Source organism: Panthera leo, chromosome A3 (assembly GCF_018350215.1).
Source record: "Panthera leo isolate Ple1 chromosome A3, P.leo_Ple1_pat1.1, whole genome shotgun sequence".
NCBI lineage: Eukaryota > Metazoa > Chordata > Mammalia > Carnivora > Felidae > Panthera > Panthera leo.
The window spans coordinates 22,669,356-22,688,559 of record NC_056681.1 but is presented as its reverse complement, the minus strand read 5'-3'; the positions used below and the strand labels follow the sequence as shown (position 1 = coordinate 22,688,559).

At 39.9% G+C, this 19,204-nt stretch overlaps 1 protein-coding gene across 3 annotated transcripts in view; it reads right to left on the bottom strand.

Moving 5' to 3' along the window:
- Positions 1 to 245: 245 nt before the first annotated feature.
- Positions 246 to 19,204, bottom strand: part of NDRG3 (NDRG family member 3) — a 67,756-nt gene continuing 48,797 nt past the window's right edge. For all 3 annotated transcript variants that reach the window (XM_042931037.1, XM_042931036.1, XM_042931038.1), the window contains 8 exons: positions 17,457 to 17,513; positions 12,419 to 12,522; positions 11,168 to 11,233; positions 10,994 to 11,045; positions 7,060 to 7,107; positions 4,362 to 4,397; positions 4,221 to 4,272; positions 246 to 1,859 (listed from right to left, as the gene is read on the bottom strand). In XM_042931037.1, coding sequence (XP_042786971.1) covers positions 1,678 to 1,859; positions 4,221 to 4,272; positions 4,362 to 4,397; positions 7,060 to 7,107; positions 10,994 to 11,045; positions 11,168 to 11,233; positions 12,419 to 12,522; positions 17,457 to 17,513 — 597 coding nt within the window. In that variant the 3' untranslated portion in view covers positions 246 to 1,677. The remainder of the gene's footprint in view (positions 1,860 to 4,220; positions 4,273 to 4,361; positions 4,398 to 7,059; positions 7,108 to 10,993; positions 11,046 to 11,167; positions 11,234 to 12,418; positions 12,523 to 17,456; positions 17,514 to 19,204) is intronic.

Genomic DNA, 19,204 nt, shown 5'->3' with positions numbered 1-19,204 from the left:
ACACAATCGGGCTTCTGATGATTTTTGGTTTGAGGGGAATAGCAGTGTGTCAGATGGGCCTGGAGTTCACTCCTAGATGGGCTTACTGGTATGACCTTGGGCAAATCATTTATCCGGAGTCTTCATTTCTTCTTGGGTGAGATAATGATCAGTATGTGAAAAAGCCCAGCATGAAGCCCAAAAACACAGTACCCTGGTTCCACCCTGAACCCCAGTGAGTGGCTTGAGAGAAATAACACCAGCAATCAGGTAACAATGAGACATATACAGCTTTATTTAATAATCTGTAAAAAGTTGTACTCTGGCAGAGTGACGCATTCCCTATCTCAGCAGAAAGCGAACAGTGTGTCTGAATAGCCCCTTCCTAAGATTCGTAACTGTCTAACCCTGAGCTTACATCTGATGCCATCACGAGCCGGGGCCCTGCTGTACGGCAGCTGGTTTCATCCTCTTCCCAGTGATACTCTGGCTGGCTGTGACCCCTCACACAGCATTCCACTAAACACAACTGTACCTGCATAGTCTGTCCTTATAGACTAGCCCCTTGCCTCTCTTTTTAAAAAACTGTCAAAAATCTTTCTGAGAAATGGGCTCTGTACCAATTTCACTTAGCATCCACTAAGTCAGCTGAAGTCAAGGCTATGCCTATTATACATGATATTCCGTTGATGTTTGTGCCTTTTTCCCCCAGCTGTTTCCTCACCATCTATGTAATTTTCAGGCCATACCTCTCCTTTCTCTGAGGATTGAGGGGTGGAGAAACACTCTTCATCAGACTCAGGAGGCACTTCTTGTGGATATCTGGTAAGTGGTATCAGACACTGCAGCAACAGCAGTTTTGCTCTGGCAGAGCGGAGGCCTGATATTTTGTTTTCCACCTTCCTGTGCTAAGAGAGTCCAGTAATTAAGCCACGCTCACTTCTTAGGAAAACTCCATATTGCATCAGAACCTCATCATTCCTGGGCTTCTAAAAGAATATTATCCTTCCCCTTTATTTACAGAATAACATATGTGAATGCATTTGGACAGAACAAGGTAGCTGGCCACCCTGCCTGCCTCTCTTATGTAACAGGCTCCCTTCTATTGGTCACAATCAATAGTAATCATGATCTTCCACATTCCTCAGAGCTGCTGAAGTCACTTTGCAAACCTTGTTGACTAATTTGGAACCAAAAGAGAATGCAGGGGTCTACCCAGCCTAGAAACCTGTTCTGTAGATTTCCCTTAAAAACACCATTGAAAATGAAACGGAAAAAAAAAAAAGTCCCCCTTTTTTTTGTTTTTTTTTGCAGAAGCTCTACAAGAAAGCATATCTAAAATCACAGAACTATGCACACACAAACACAGACACGCGTGCTCACACACATACACCAGGATCAAAGAATCTTGTCAGATACGTAGTTGGGAAAGCACAAAGAAAAGCTGGCAAGAGAAGATATGGAAATTTGATCAGCTAAAGATGCTGGAATGTTATAGTAATGGCAAGGAAGTGGTTCTTGGTACATACAAAAAGGAGGGTGGGCAAGCAGAGAGAATGATAAATCCAGGATACCAGAGAGTGTCAGTGGCCATGCAGGAGTTAAAGGTAGATGCCAGTTTGCTGGATGAAATGTTATATTATGGAGTGGTCGTTTGAAGGAGGATGGACTTGCATGGTCCAGGGGAGGATCATCTGCTTAACAGGACACCTCCATGGTCTGGTGTCTGTCCACAACATCAGGGGACTCAGAGGATTCTTGAGTTCCATCTGATTGATTGCTGGTGACAGATCGGCTGAAGGCACTTTCTCCAGAGCCGATGCTACTTGAAGTTGAGTGGGTTCGTGATCGGGCGAGCCGGGTCATGCTGGCAGATGGTACTGCAAGAAAGAACCAAGAGGACTAGAAGATGGAGCCCTGGCTAAGCTTAGCTAATCCAGAAATTTCACCAAAGGCTTTGCTTTATGTTTAGCTTTCCCAACCCATTTAAGGGGAGACCCAGGACAAGATACAGCCATCTCCAATTTGCATTGTTTGCTTAGGTGAGTGGCTATATGCAAGGTTCATTTAATCCTCTGGATCTGATTGGAATCTCAGCTAACTCTAGTCTATAGGAGAATGAGGGGAAACCTAAGTCCAGAGTACAGCCTCTTAGCTATGCCCACGCCATTCACACAGTGATTAGGAAGGAGGCTTTGGGAACCCAGATGGGTAACCAAAACCTGCAGTGCATGCAAGACTAAACCAAAAGAAAGATGAACCACACAAGTATGAAGGTGTTTCACAAACACAGTGCAAGCCCGATACAACAAGACTACCATCCGTGTCCACAGGCTATCCTTGCTACCTGGGGAGGAGACATCCAGGAAGGTGTGGGTGTAGGGGAGGACAGGTGGGCTGGCGCTGACCTCTATGCAGACAGCAAGGTACACGCTGCCTGCAAGGGAAGGACTCTAGGAGTGGGTGTTTCACTCAGACTACTGTTCTACGACTGCTTTGACCCTATGGTCCCTCCAGCTTGGCCAGGACACGGCCTTACCTGGCATAACTTCCCTGCCTATCTTCCTGAGGCACTGGCTACTCCCTTAGCTGTCATTTCAATGCTGGGGTCAAAAGATGCCATCACCTGCCAAGTTTTCCACGCATAGGCTCTGATATTCCTATTTAGAATCAAGGCTACCCTTCAATTCCTGTGTCTGGGGTTCATGCAAGGATCAGTAGGTGGTGGTGGAAGAGGGGCCCTGCCTATAAAGTTTTGGGTACTGCTGTGACCCTGGATCTGGATGATAAGAGAAAGCTTGGCTATTACAACCCGCTCCTTTCTTCCTGGGGAACCAGGACTGGACCTGCAGGCTAACCCTCTTAGGGAACAACGAGCCACGTTCTATCGGGCTCTCACTGCACAGGAAAACCGCGGACATGCTGCAGGCAGCCATACAGCCAGGAGAGCATGGCTGGGAGGCAGGGGCGGGGCCAGCACAGAGGAAGGTACCTGACTCGGTGCTCAGGTGACTGAGCTGCACATACGGGACTGGAAGCAGGATGGACACAGGAAAAGGCAGGTTAGTGATCCAAGAGTGCCAAGTGGCAACCTCGGCTGCCTAGTAAACACTGACAGAATACTTTAAGGGACAAAGTTTTATTTTAAGCTCCCAGAGAAGAGGTGAGGCTGATTGATATTTTATTACCATCTAGGATGCTTCTCTCAACTAGCCAAGGGCAACTGTTTTCCCCATACACTGCCAACAGCCATCTGTTTCGGATCAGAAATGGGCTGGAAGATGAGCTGTTTCCTAGGAAAGGGATGAAAACCGGGTAGGGAAGGGACTACTCCTCCCAGTGAGCCAGAGAGATGTGGGTGTGGGCTCGGTTGGTAGTGGCTCACAGACGGGGATGACACAGCCACTCTAGACGAGACATACACAGTCTGCCTGCCAGGCACAGGGCTGTACCCAGGGGTCAGCTGCTGCCCAGGCAGCGGTCCAATGGCCATTTACCACACTTATACCAAAGACAGGAAAAAAAATCACCCTACTGGGTAAAGAGCTCTGTACCTGGGTTGAAGAGAGTTTTTTCTTCTTAAAAATTCCAAGAAAGGAGCAAGTGTGAATAGTCTGTGACAAATGAGAAAGCTGAGGGGTCTCACAATACAAGAGACCAGGACAGTGGCACACAATATGGACACATCCTTGGACTCACTCTAAACTACTCTGCAAGTTCATTTCCTATTGTGGGGCGGATGTAACTGAGGAGATTACTCTTTTCTTCTGAAGTCTCCATTGTGTTTTTCTAGGCCAGGCATCATTACCAGCTGAGTTCAAATGCAAATTTCAGATTCACAAGTTTAGGAAAGCCTAAGTCTCAGTGGTTGAAAAGATGGACTCTGGAGTCAGACTGCTAGGGTCTGAATCATAGTTCTGCAGGTGAACTGTTATCCTAGGAAATGTGTTTATTAGTCTCTTTAAGCCTCAGTTTCTTCTTCTATAAAATGGGACTAATAACAGAACTTACCTCTTAAGGTTATAAACACAGAACGCCTGGCACAAGGCAAGTGTTTAGTAAGCGTTAGCTCACCTTATATATATACATACAGAAGAATATTCCATCAATATTTTGTTTTTTACTTGACTTTAGGCTGGCTACCACAGAGGTTATGCCTTGAGAATTGTGGGCTCCCCAGATGTCAAAATGACCCCATTATCATTAAATTTTTGCTAGAAAGAAAGTTTTGTACTACTCACTGTAGCCCATTCCCTGCAAAAAGTACTTGAAGGCCTCGGTGAGCTTTCCAGGCTAGGGGAACAAATAAGAAGGTATTAATCTTTGCACAGGCAGAGAAGTAGAATCAAATGAGTGCCTTGTTAAAAAAACAATCTCCTTACCTGAACTACTTGGGGTAGCCCACCACAGTCTGCCATCTAAAAGAGGAGAAAAATGTAAGTACTTAAACTTAGAGGATGTGCTGAGAATCCATGAGTCTTTTCAAATAGGACAGGATTAACTTAATGTTTAACTAAATTGTATGTTTCCTCAATGCACTCTTATACAAAGACATATCCTAACAATAACCTTGGATATAAATCTGAAAAGATTATTTACTTATTAATTAGTAAGATGTACAGCCTGATTTTCAGGCCCAGGGTGAGAATTTTCCATTAAGGGTGACAGTGAAGTTATCACTACTTCACTGGTTTTGCCACTACCTTGAAGAATGCTACTTTCAGAGTCCTCAAACAGTGTGACCCTAACTTCTCAGAGTACCATGCTTTGTAAGTTCCCTTTCATCCTAATATCTTCATTCTTCAACTAAGTGGATTTCTCCAATCAGATGGTGATGTTGAATTTGGCCAACTCACTTTCCTCTCAAAGCTGGATTTGGTGAGGCTCTCACTTTGTAAATATTTATAGCTGGTTATTCTCACGTGTGCAAGGATTTCTAGAGCAGAGTTTTGTTAGCAAGCATTGGAATTACCTGGAAGACTCGTTAAAACTCAGATTCTTGGGTTTCTGCCCTAGAGATTCTGACTTAATAGGTCTGGGGTGGGGCTCAAGAACCTGCATTTCCAATAAGCTCCCAGGTGAAGCAGATTCTGCCAATCTGCAGAAAACATGCCTTGTTTCTAAGGCATGACAGCCAACCACGGGCCTACCCTCTTCCTTCCAGCTGTTATGCATTCTGTACTCAGTATCCTGTACAGGCTGACTGGAACTTTTCAAGAAAAAGATATAAACCATCGTTTCTATTCACTAGCATGAAAACGTTGAGTTGGGGGACTGTTATTTAGCAGATGGGAATGCTGCAGAAGGCACAGGAATTTGAGGTTAACAAGAGGCAGTGCCCTAAAATTCTAATAATAATATTAGGAACAAACATTTACCCTGATTTAAGTATAAAACACACCTAACTGGCACATGCTATATTTTCATGAAGTTTAAGAGTCAAAACCTGACATAAAACAGTTAACACACGTAGAGAGAAAATATTAAAAGCAACTATTTCCAAGCTTGATGCCTATTAAATAGTTGGAGTGGTGGGCATTTTTGCCCAGAAATAACCACATCCATGGATACTACGGAGTTCAGTTTTATGCTTTCAGAATACTGATTCAAACCTGCAGGAAAAACTATTTGAAACCATATGCTTTAAAAAACAAAACAAATAAAAAGACTTCCTATTTTGAACCAGTTCATCAACCACTTGGACCTCAGAACATTCTGCATTCTGTTGCCTCAGAGCATTAACCCCATGTTCTATTTCCAGGAACTATGGCCTACTTCTGGTGAAAGGACTTCCCTTTCAAGCCACTTCAAAGAGAAAGGGAAGAAATCAGAGGTCTTTCAGGCTGAAAAAGTAGCAGTAAGCAACATATGATCAGCACTTCAATACAGTAATCCATATTCAAATCAGTGTGTCAGGCTGAACATTTTACTACAGGCTGTAGAAAAAGCGAGGTTGACACTCTTGCCTGGGGTACAATGAATAGGGGAAGAAACTTGATACTGATTTCAGAAATTTAATATAAGAGCTGTTCTCTATCTGCTCTAAGAGAAAGAAAATGCACCCACCCCCTTCATTAGAACATTATTGGAAGCTTCCTTACCAATACAATAGGACTTAGCATGTAAATAATTCCCTCCATCTTAACTCTCACAACATTAAATAATGCTTATGAAGTTTTTAATGACATGGGAAAATGCTCATATCAAAAGTTGAGGAAAACAGACCCAGGGCTGTAAATATTCGATGACCTTAATGATGTAAAAAGTGTATAGGGGGGCGCCTGGGTGGCGCAGTCGGTTAAGCGTCCAACTTCAGCCAGGTCACGATCTCGCGGTCCGTGAGTTCAAGCCCCGCGTCAGGCTCTGGGCTGATGGCTCGGAGCCTGGAGCTTGTTTCCGATTCTGTGTCTCCCTCTCTCTCTCTGCCCCTCCCCCGTTCATGCTCTGTCTCTCTCTGTCCCAAAAATCAATAAAAAACGTTGAAAAAAAAAATTAAAAAAAAAAAAAAAAAAGTGTATAGGAATGGGGCATCTGGGTAGTTCAGTTGGTTAAGCATCTGACTCTTGGTTTCGGCTCAGGTCATGATCTCATGGTTTGTGAGTTCGAAGCCCAGTGTCGGGATCCACACTGACAGCACGGAGCTTGCTTAGGATTCATCTCTCCCTGCTCTCTGCCCCTCCTTTGCTCGCTTTCTCTCGCTTTCTCTCGCTTTCTCTCTCTCTCTCTCGCTCTCTCTCTCTCTCTCTCTCTCTCTCTCAAAATAAATAAATAAATTTAAAAAATAAATCCACTGAAAGTGTATAGGAAAAAGACACCAATATTTTTACCAGAGGAGAACTTTGGGTGGTAGGATTATGGGTAATTTTTATTTATTTTGTTCTTTACTTTTCTCTTTTTTCCAATTTTCTACAAGGAGAATATACTCAGGAAAAAGAAATTAAAAAAAAAAAAAGAGAATCAGACAATCAGAGAGAGAGAAATTTTCTTTCTTTCTGGGCAACTATTCCAGAAATACAGTAATTTGAACCTTGTATAATTAACTTACAAATTGGCTGGCAATGAGAAAAGAAAACACCTTACCTTTAGCAAAGTTGTATTTATAGGATTCAGGCGAGAATTGCATTCAACCTTAAAATAAAAGAGAGAGAGAACAATTTTATGAACCATTAGAAAAATAAGAAATAGCTTGGCACGAGAATGATCTTCCAAGATCAAAAGCTCAGTTTGGAGATGGCTCAATCAGCCAAAGAAATGTCCAAAATACAAAGTAAGAGACATGTGATGCATTTTACATCTGATTATTTCTGAGTAAATCTAAAAAGTCTGGCTAATTTCATTTTCTGAATCTGTTGCGAGTATGTAAAGAACTAAATGTTCAATCTAATTTCTCCTACTGGCTACATAACTTGGGGGTTAGTTACCTATTTTAAAATGTGAATTGGACCGTGGCCCTCACCAGCTGGGGTCCTGATGGCTTCCCAGCACAAATGGCCCTGACTAAGCCCTTTGCACCCCCGCTCAACCCCACCCCACAGCTTACCCCTTTCCTGTGTCCTGGGTTTGCCATTCCTCACACCCTCTTTCCTGAGTCACAAGGTCTTTCACTGCCCCACCTAAATACTGACCACTCTTTGTTCTCTTCTCTCACAGCAGTCATCATAATAAAGAATTACAACCTATGTATTTACATGTTTGGTATCTTATACTCTTAGATCCATGGAAGCAGGGACCTCAAAGAAAATGTTTTAGGGACATAATCTGCAGGTTCAGCAATGTTTTACGGCTAATCTGATCAACTAAATCTCTCCTTTTTTCTTACACATGCTTGCCAAGCACACACATAAAAACACTGCTAAGAGCCTGGAATCTAGTGGGGGTGAAAATACATAATACGAGGCTGAAGGACATCACTTCAAAATTTCACAACTGAGCTGAGCGAGTAGAGAAGGATAAGTAGGATTTCAAGAGATAGAGTGAGGAGGGGTAGGTGTCTGAAGGCTTCCAGAGTCAAGGGAAAAGCATAAGCAAAGGACCAGGTGATGTGAAGTGGATGTGCAGAGCACGTGTGGGTTGCAGAGTAAGTGTGGTGTGAAGACGCACTGCGAAGCGAAGCAAGTCTGGGAGGCAGACTGGAGCTGACCATAGAAGGCAAGAGGCCACAGAAGGTTTCTGAGGTAAAAGGATTTGAGTTGTTTTAGGAAAGTAGCCAGCAGTGGCCTGTATGACAGACTACAGAGGCAGCAAGCCAGTTAGGGAGTTATTCAAATTACCTAGGCAAGAATCAGTAATCCGGCTGAACTCTGGGGATTGCTGATGGGCAGGTATACAAAACTCTTCTACAATCAGGGGATGATTTAAAAGCCAGGATCACCAAACCAAAGTTTTGCTCTATACAAATGACAATGCAGGCAGTAATAAGCAAATGTACCAGTTTAGTACAGAATTACGCATTAACTCTGAAGGGGAGAATTTAAAAACTGGATCCCTAACTGCCAAGTATAGGTGAGAACATAGTAGATATGCAATAAATATTTTCTGGAAGAATGAGCTCCCACATCTGGATTTAATATAATAAATATGCTTTCCTTGGTTCACCACTTTGTAATTTCTACCAACTCTATAAGAATTCTCCGTATCTGGTGAGCCGAGCCAAGCACCATGGTTGGTTTTTTGACATGTCTACACTCTCTCCAGCTCCCCAAATGCAAAGACTCCATCTTACTCATTTTTGTATTCTCCACTGTATCGAGCAAATAGGGAGGAAGCTCAAAAAATGAGGCTGAATGAGTGAGCAAGAACAGTTAGCAAAAGGTACCAAAACCTGAGGAGTTCCTTCCTGCTCTTCCATGCATGGATAGCCTTCTAACCCCTACCAATCTATCGGATAAAATGCTAGCTCTTGCAAGGGAGCTATGTTTGAATCTGTCTAGAAGAAAGACTAAATCTGTCTAGAAGAGCATCTACTTTGTGGTACACACAGGCTCCTGAAATTCTTATCTATAAACACTGAAGGTGTGGAAATCAGAAAACAAGACCTTAGCTGTACTGGCCAATCTATATAGTCATGTAAAATAACTGGAAATGTTGCTTTAAGTCCATGCAAGTTAAAAAAAATAATTCAGTATTAGAAAATTCTGATAAGGGTATCTTCTAAAACAACACTCTTTTCTTGTTTTAGGTTATATGTTTATGAAGAAAAAATTTTTTTAAAAGTAATCTCTACACCCAGCGTGGGGCTCGAACTCACAACCCCAAGATCAAGAGTAGCAGGCTCCACCAACTGAGCCAGCCAGGCCCCCTGAATAGATGTTTTTGATAGGTATTTTTGTAGCTTGTATCTCCACCTTTTAGTTAGAAAACAATGACCTTTATCAAACTGCTTCATGAAAACCTGGGATCATCACTATAACTTTATAACACTGGGGGAATTATTTATTTATTTACTTACTTACTTACTTATTTATTTATTTATTTATTTGGACATGAGCACATTTACTTCTGTGCTCAAGCCGTGCCATGTATTTTATACCAGACACAGAATGTTTTACAGGATAATTCAGGGAGGTATGAATATATCATATCTACTTCACCCCAGCCCCATAAACCTTGTCTATGTCTACACCTCTGATTAGTTACTAGACTCCCTTTCCAAAAAGCCTTACTCCCTAATGTTTTTCTCTAAACAGGGCAGAAGTGAAGACTGTCAAAGAATACCCGGTAATCTCACACAGATACCTAAGTTACGTACACTGTAGGAAAAACAAGCGCAGACATAAAAAACGTCAACTTCATTTGTAATAAAAAAAAAAAATACATATTAAAACAGTGGGACACCATTTTTAACCTATCAAATTATTAATAAAATTTAAAAATCTAATGCTGGACAGGATGCTGTGAAACAAGCACTCTCATACATTGCTGATACCAACACACTGCTATCTATATCCCTTCTGAAAGGAATTTGGCAAATGTTATAAAAATTTTTGCAAAGGTTTATGATTTTTGACATATTAATTCCACTTCTAGAAATCTATCTCAGGTAAATGATCAAAAATTCATTATAGATGTTCAACAGCAACATTATTAATGGTGCAAAATCTGATATAATCAACTGGAGAATGAGGTTAAGTAAACAAAGGTACATTTACAAGACTAAATCTTATACAGATGTATGTACTGACTTTATAATATGGAAAAAGGCTACTAAAAATACTATCAGAAATCAGGTCCCAAACCTTATATGTTTAGTATCACCCAGTGTATGTTAGAGGAAAAGATAATAGTTTACCTTTGGGTAACGGGATTGTGATTTTTCCTCCTGTCCTTCTACTTTTTAATTTTTTCATTTTGTCTACAATGAGCATATATTATTTTTACCAATGTGTTATGTACTTGAGGAGGAGGCAGAGGAAAGCATAAAGTCTCTCAGCAGCCTTCCAGCCTGCTGATACAGTTCCAGGTGTATGGTGGCTGCAGAAGGCCGAGGCTGTCAGAAATCTGACAATAAGCAAATGGTGTTTAGTTATACTACTTGCCACGAAGTGAATGGCAGCACATAAAGCAATCAAAGGTAATAATGATCCCGTCTGATGAAATCTAGTGATTGATGAGGAATTCATTTTCCAAACTGGATAACAACGAGCAAACCCTGACACATGTAACCAGAAATGAAAGAAAAAACAAACAAACAAAAAAACACTAGTATTTACCAACGGTTTCTAGTGTGCCAACAGTGTGCTGTATATACATTTTACTGCATTTTTTGGAAAACATTTATTTGAGAGAGAATGGGCACGTGTGAGCATGGGAGGGGCAGAGAGAGGGATAAAGAGAACCCCAAGCAGGCTCTGCACTGTTAGCACAGAGTCCAACACAGGGCTTGATCCCATGAACTGTGAGTTCATGACCTGAGCCGAAATCAAGAGCTGGACGCTTAACCAACTGAGCCACCCAGGTGTCCCCATTTCATTGCGTTTTAATTTCACTTGTCTTCACAACATCAGGACATACTTACCACAGCCTCGACTGCAGGTGAACTGTCCCCTACCACCAATAGAGTAGAACACCTGAGGAAAGGCAAAATAAGTGGTGACATTCTGCAAACAGCACTTATATTCTACTGAATACTAAATTAGTCTATGAAAGGCAAAAATATTTAGCAACTCACTAGGGAAACTGAGGTACTTACTTTAATGTCTTCGATTTATTATCATTTTGGCCCAGCAAAGGTCTTTCAATCTCCAGGTCTCTGCGTCTAGAAAAAAAGAAGGAAGCAATACACTTTTCAGGTAAAATCATGGCAATTCAGATTATTTCCTGGTTGTGAAAACCAAAATGTTTCGGAAGGAATATGAAACTCTCTTTCCTTCACGCCTGATGAGGAAAAGGGCCCTGTGCACTTTGTTCACAAGCAGCCCTCTCAGTAGCATCGTGAGTGGTACAGAGCAGGAACAAGGTTCCTGGCTCAACCCTGATGGACACAGTGGGATGCTAAAAGTTTAGAGGCAACTTCAAAACTCAATGACAATGCTACTGAAATCCTCAAGTTCTAGTGTTTAATTTTCCAACTGGTTTATAGGAATAAATTCCTTAAGAAAAGGGGAACTTTTGAGGGAAAACCTGTAACTAACATAGTTTTACATGGTACTTAATAAACCTTTCTAATTTCAACTAAAAATAAGGAGGCTCTGTTATACAGAGGAAGGAGCTAGAGAGACCAAGTTCAAAATCTCTGGGTGAGTTTGGGTAAGTTACAGCTGACCCATTTTCTCAATCTTCTCCCATGTACCCAGAAAGCTAGCAGGAGCTAATATTTTTACCCTGGAAAAGCTGGTCCCAAGATAAGAATCAGGCTCTCTCAATGACTGGGGGAGACACGAAAGTAGGTTTTGGAAGACCAAACAAAAGAGAATTTACTAGTGTCCATGCGCTACTTCTGCCTGATGACAAGATGTCAGCAAAGAGAAACGGAATCAAGGCCCAAGACTTCTATTCTTTTCTTCTTCTATATGTGTTTTTCTGTCTCGCCTCACACTACCTGTATGTTTTTGTGTGTATGTAACTTAGGTACTTTTTTGTCTTAAAACATCCTAAAACTACAACTGGTACTTGAATTTGCCCAAAACAGCCTTCAGTTCATGCATTCTTTTCCCCCCTCCCCCCAAGTAATCTCTACGTCCAACACGGGGCTCAAAGTTACAACCCCAAAATCAAGAGTCGCACATTCTACAAACTGAGCCAGCCCCCATTCATTCTCCTTGAAAGCTGTTTTCCTGTCTGTCTGAAAGCCCCTCTTTTTCTGTGGTACAACATCATGAAAGCAATCTCATTACACAACACTGGAAAAAGTAGTTTATTTCCCCTTCTACTCTCCTTCAAATGTCCATTATCTTTTTAGAACTAGTTTATACTTAAGTGGAGGAATAGGAAACAACTGTACCCATTATAAGAACCCAGGAAGAGCTGTAGGTTTTCTTGGTTGATATCTTGGGCAATATGCAGTCGGTAAGTTTGAATCAGGTCCAGGTTGGCCTGCAACTCTTCCTAGAACAAGTGAAAAGAGACACAGGTAAACTTCTGAGCTACAGCACAAGTGTATATTGTTTGGTTTGCATTCTCAATGCCCAAAGCCAAATCTCTCTGCTCATGATGGCAAGTGGGGCACAGGGTATGACTCTTAATCTTGGGGTTGTGAGTTCAAGCCCCATGTTGGGTGTAGAGATTACTTTAAAAAAATAAAAAAATAAATAAATAAATAGAACGTAAGACTTCTCTTAATAGACATAAATCTTTATAATTAACTTATCTGTACTGATATAATACAAATATAATCACTGTTACACACAAATATATATATATATACATATATATATATGTATATATACACTATCACTTAGTAATATCTATAGATTACATTCCATTTGTATTTTTCAAGTTAATTTATCATTTATTTAATCTTATTACCAATACTATTAATGGTATAAAATACAAGAGAAACAAATAGTTCATGCAGTGTAGTGAGTCTCCCTCCCAACCAACCATTGTCCAACCGTCTCTCTCTTGCTGGCCTTCTAGAGGTCATTAGAACAGCTGCCAGGTTCTTGTGTACACAAGCATATATGTACATATGTGTACACCTGTACACAAGCACACACACATCCAGTAATCGGTTTTAAGCAGAAGAGAAAATGTTTGCTTTGGAGGGAAGACATGTATCAGGGATAGTGAGGAAGCCAGTTAATCCAGGGCAGTGTGTGTAAAGGTCACCATGAAATCTTGTAGAGAAATATAGATAAGGAAAATATTTGTTTGCATTCTTACTACTGTATGCATGAAGTGAGCCAAGAATACAATTGGAAACTGACCAAATGGATCAGAGTCCACCTGAAACTGAAGGGCACTAGAATCACTCTGAGAAAAGTGGTAAATGCTAAAGAAATTATAATAAAAGTAAATAACGAATGAAGCACATAGTAGAATAGCAAAATTTGAGATAAAAGAGGGAAGAAGTGATAATGGTATAAAAGGGGTAAAACTGGCTTAAGTGCTAATGGACTTCTTAGGTAAAGCTGTTATATAAAAATTGCCCCCCGCCTTTTTTTATAAAAAACACAAATTGTGGTCTGCTAGACATACCTTGCTTCTCCCCTTAAAGGATGGTAGAGATCACTCCTTACCATATGTATGTATCATATATGTAGCTGCCTCGTTTATTTATACTACCTGTTTCTCTACAACCTTAATACAAATGGCCACTCTTGCCCGTGACTCTGGGGATCATGACCTGAGCCAAAATCAAGAGTTGGACGCTCAACCAACTGAACCACCCAGGCACCCCACAAATGACCACTCTTTTTAATTTTTTCAAATTTGATAGATAAAAAGAAGATATTGCTGTGGTTTTTTCTCATTGGTGAAGGTAAGATTATTCATGTTTCTAAACCTTATTTGTTCCTATTTCAAAACAATAGAAGCAACATAAGCATTTGCTTGCTTAAATTTTATTTAAAATTTTTTTTAAAGTTTATTTATTTTAGCAATATCTATGTCCAGTGTGGAGCTCAGACCCACAACCCCAAGATCAAGAGTCGCACGCTCAGCTGACTGAGCCAGGTGCCCCAAGACTTTATCGTTTAAAAGCAGTTTTAGGTTCACAGCAAAATTCAAAGGAAGGCTTCTTTGTTTTGAGCAAACTACTCCTCATTCCTGGAATGATCTTCTCCCCCAGCCCAAATCTAAAATGTTGGATTTTATTTGTCCTTCAAGGCCCAGCTGGGATACCTCTGCTACCTTGAAGCCTTCCCTGATCTTCAAATCAGAAGTAAATCTTTCCTGCCTTTGAATTTCTCTAGGCCCCTCACAGTACCTCTCCTAGGGCACTCTGGCAGAGTAGAAAGAGGAAAGCTTCAGAGTTAGCACAAATCTGGCTTCAAATCTCCTCCCTCGATATGCTATTAGCTGGAAACCAATTCATACTTCATCTGTAAAGTGGGAATAATACAATTCCCATTATGAGATCATTAGATTGAATTAATATACATAGAACATCTGTAGATATTCAATGAAAGGTGGTTCTTACTACTTATCCCTTTTTACCTATGCTACAATAGCATTTCTGTATATCCTATCTCTCTACAGAGTGAACTAGAGAACAAGGGCCATATCTTACATACTTTTGTCTCTTCCACACACTTAGCATGGAATTCTGTAAACTTTGTGAACTCTTTTTTAAGGTATACAGTCAAAACCAAGCATGCTATGGGGGAGCTGGGTGACAGTTGGTTAAGGGTCCGACTTCGGCTCAGGTCATGATCTTGTGGTTCTGAGTTGGAGCCCCGTGTCGGACTCTGTGCTGACAGCCCAGAGCCTGGAACCTGTGTCGGATTCTGTGTCTTCCTCTCTCTGCCCCTCCCAACTTGTGCTCTGTCTCTGTCTCTCAAAAATAAATAAATGTTTAAAAAAACCCAAGCATACTATGTCTACCCACCATGTGTGAAAAGATCATAGTCTTTGAGACTTCCAATTAAAGATGTTGGACTAAAATACTGCTTTACTCTTTCCAGAAAAGTCCTAAAATTAACAGCAAAAATTTTTCTTTGTAGTCATAAACTCAGAAGGACAAAGGCAACAGGAAAAGTAACAGCAATAACATTCTGAAAGTGGGAAAGCAGAAGGAAGACTATAATCGTTCATTTAGCAGACTCAGTAAGGTTGCTAGGCTGGCAGCAGGGAGAGTGAAAGAAGTCAGTGAACATGTACCAAGGAGCCTAAAAAGGCTCAAGGACTGTTGGCACCAGTTCTCTCTGCAAACAGAGGGTAAAGATGGAGCTACCAAAATAAGATTAGCTCCAAGTTCTGTTAAATAAAAATGGAACATCAGGAGGACATAATAATCAAAACACACAAAGCAAAAACAAACAGAATTGAAGGGGGAAATAGAAAATTCAACAAGAATAGCTGGAAACTTTAATACCTCACTTTCATTCATGGATGAATAATGAGGTAGAAGATCACAAGGAAACAGAAAACTTCAACAATACTGTAAACCACCAGACCTGACAGACACCCAGAGTACACTCTACTTAATAGAAGCAAAATGAATACACATTCTTCTCATGTGTACATGAAATAGACAGACCACATGTAAAGACCATATGCTAGGACATAATCTCAATAAATTAAAAAAGAAATGAAATATTAAATATATCCTCTGATCACAATGGAATAAAGTTAGAAATCAGTAATAGGGAAATCTGGGATATTAAACAAAATACTCCTAAAAAACTAATGGATCAAAGAAGAAATCACAAGGAAATTAGAAAATACTTGCTTTGTTTTGAATTAAAAACATTTTTTTAATAATTTATTTATTTTTTAATTTACATCCAAGTTAGTTAGCATATGGTACAATAATGATTTCAGGAGTAGTTTCCTTATGCCCCTTACCCATTTAGCCCATCCCCCGCCCCCCACAATCCCTCCAGCAGTCCTGTTTGTTCTCTATATTTAAGAGTCTCTTATGTTTTGTTCCCTCCCTGTTATATTATTTTGTTTCCCTTCCCTTATGTTCATCTGTTTTGAAAAATATTTTTTTAATGTTTATTTACTTTTGAGAGAGTGCACTTGTACACACCCTTGGGGGAGGGGCAGAGGATCTCTCTTGGGGGAGAGGGAGACAGAGGATCCAAAGCGGGCTCTGTGCTGTGGGGCTCGAACTCATGAACTGTGAGATCATGACCTGAGCCAAAGTCAGATGCTTAACCGACTGAGCCACCCAGATGCCTCAGAAAATACTTTGAGATAAATGAAACTACCAAAACTTATGGACTGCAGATAAAGTGGTATGGCAAGGGAAACTTATAGCTGTAAATGCCCAGATAAAAAAAAAAAAAAGAAAGCTCTCAAATCCATAACTAGCATTCCACCTTAAGAAACTACAAAAAGAGGAAACTTAAAGCAAGTAGGAGGGAAATAATAAAGATTAGAGTGGAAATAAATGAAATAGAGAATAAAAAACAGGAGAAAAATCAATAAAACAAACAACTGATTGGCTAGACTACCAAAAAAAAAGAGGTAAGATTTGAATTACTTTTAAAAATAGGGAGGAAAGAGGAGACGTTATTTTCAATTTTACAGAAATACAAAGAATTATAAAGGAATATTATGAATAATTTATGCCAACAAATTGGGTAACTGAGATAAAATGGACAAATTCATAGAAAGACACAAAACACCTAAAGCATCTCAAGAGATAGACAAATTTGAATAGACCTTTAGTAAGTAAAGAGATTAAATTAGTAACATAAAAAAATATCCACAAAGAAAAGCTTTGGCCCAGATGGTGTCACTATGAATTCTACCAAAGATTTAAAGAAGAATCAACAGCAATCCCTCCCAAACTCTTACAAAAATTAAAACAGTACTTATCAGATCATTCAAAACCTTATTATCCACCTCGCTCTTCCCTCTGAAAAGAGGACCGGGGTTCCCTCTCCCACCCAATAATTATCCATGACTGTCATTTCCGCTATAGACTTCAGTTTCCTCACCAGTAAAACATGGGGATTGAATAAGATAATGTCTAAAGTTCTTTAAGCATTGATATTCTTTGTTTATTTTGGTTTCTCTTTCCTCTGAAATTTCTATTTTTGTGAAGCCTTTCTCACACCTCATTATGTCTCTGAAGATGTTGGGTGAGGCACGTGATGTTGTCAAACATTAACAGATGGCATGCCGTTGACAGGAACAGGTGGCAGGGGAGGGGATTCTGCCTTCGCTCATCTCTTCAAATGCCAAGAGCCATTTGGCATTGAGTTAATACCTCTCCCCCCAAGATTGGTCTTTGCTGGGCCACAAGCATCCCCCTCTGCTCTGGACTAGGATCAGGTGAATTCTAAGGCAACCCATCTTTCCTGAGGTAAATAAGGTTTTGCTGGAAGTCAATAAACACGGCTGTCCTAGTTGGACTAGGCACTTACCTGCCCAAAGTGATGAGCCAAAATAATGTCCACAACATTGGTTGTCAAGCCTGAGAGCTAAAAAGATAAAAACGCCGAGTCAAGGGAGTTAAGCATACATAAAAATTTATCAAGCTGTCCACTTACGATTAGTGTACTTTATTGTGTACATGTCATCCTTCAACAAACTAAAGTACAGCTCAGTGTCACACATTTTCATGAGATGAGAGTTTCAAAGACACACGAAAACAAGAAACAATTCAGAAAAAAATGAAGTCTCCCTTCCAGGGAAATAATATCACCTACTTTGAAATAGGTGGCTGGAAGAAATCTTGGCCATTCCTTCTTTGAAAACTTAAGACCTAGAGCTCTTGGCTATTAGCTACTTCATTCCTGCCTGTATTTCCCACATTTACACTAGATTTATGGCCAATAAGGACTGACTTAAAACTACTCCCTTCAAGTCACCCAAGAGACAAAAATGATTTTCTCTCCTCCAGTTTTTGCTCTCTTCATTTTAGGGAGTGGGAGGAAACTGCTATGTTTATAAAATGTTCTTGCGTTTGAGCATTTTTCCCCTAATTTTTTCCATTTCAAAATGATGCATATCACAGTCTAATAAATGCAGCAATCTGTGCAAATCTGCAGACTGCTAGTCTATTTTCAGAAAAATTTCCAACTCAAATTATGTTGCTGATTCCCTGTAGCCTTCTTCCTTGGTTTTATGCTTAATTCCCATTGCTGACTTGGATCAGAGGTGAAGTGCTGAACTGGGGATGCAGATGGAGAAGAGGAGATGAGGAGACAGACAAGGATATGGGAAGAGCAGGATCACATAGTCCCAGAAAGAGTAAGGAAGAAAGAAGCCCAGAAATCTTCATAGGGGTTACTAACGATCCAATGGTCATAAATTAAAGATAATTAGAATTAACAACCAATCTCATTACATGTTTAATACTCATAAGATCGTTCTCAAGCTTTTAACAATTTTATTAGGTTATTACACATAATTTATTATACATTACTGAGAATGTTCAGGTCAATCTTAACATACCCACGTAATTAGACAGGAATGAGAACAAATTTTAAATAAGGTTGTAAGAAAGAATTTCCCCTGCATCTGGCAATAGCATCGTTAATACATTTCATCCAAAGTATGCAAATTTCTCTAGAAGTTAAAAGTGGGGAGAAATGGATAAATTTTTTAGAATCTACTCTACTGGCAGGTGGAATATATTTTAATTCTAGTATAGTTAACATGCAGTGTGTTATATTAGTTTCAGGTGTATAATATAATGATTCAACAATTCCATATATTACTCAGTGTTCATCACGGTAAGTGTACTCTTAATCTTATTCACCTATTTCACCCATTCCCCTTCCCGCGCCACCCCCACCCCCCACTTCCCTTCTGGTAACCATCTGTTTTTTCTCTGTTAAGAGTCTATTTTTTGGTTTTTTGGTTTGTCTCTCTTTTTTTTCCTTTGTTCGTTTGTTTTGTTTCTTAAATTTCAGTAGGTGGAATATTTTAATATTTTAAAGTAACATAAAAGCAACACATGCTTATCATAGAAAATTAGGAAAATATAGAATATAAAAAAGAAAATAAATCATCTGTAATGCTACCAGCCAAAGACACAACTACTAGTAACCAATTATTTTTCCTTTTTTTTTTTTTTTTTTAATATAGTGGGTAAGTCTCACGTTTCTTTTTCTTTCTTTTTTTTTTTTTTTTAATTTTTGAGTGACAGAGAGAGACAGAGCACAAT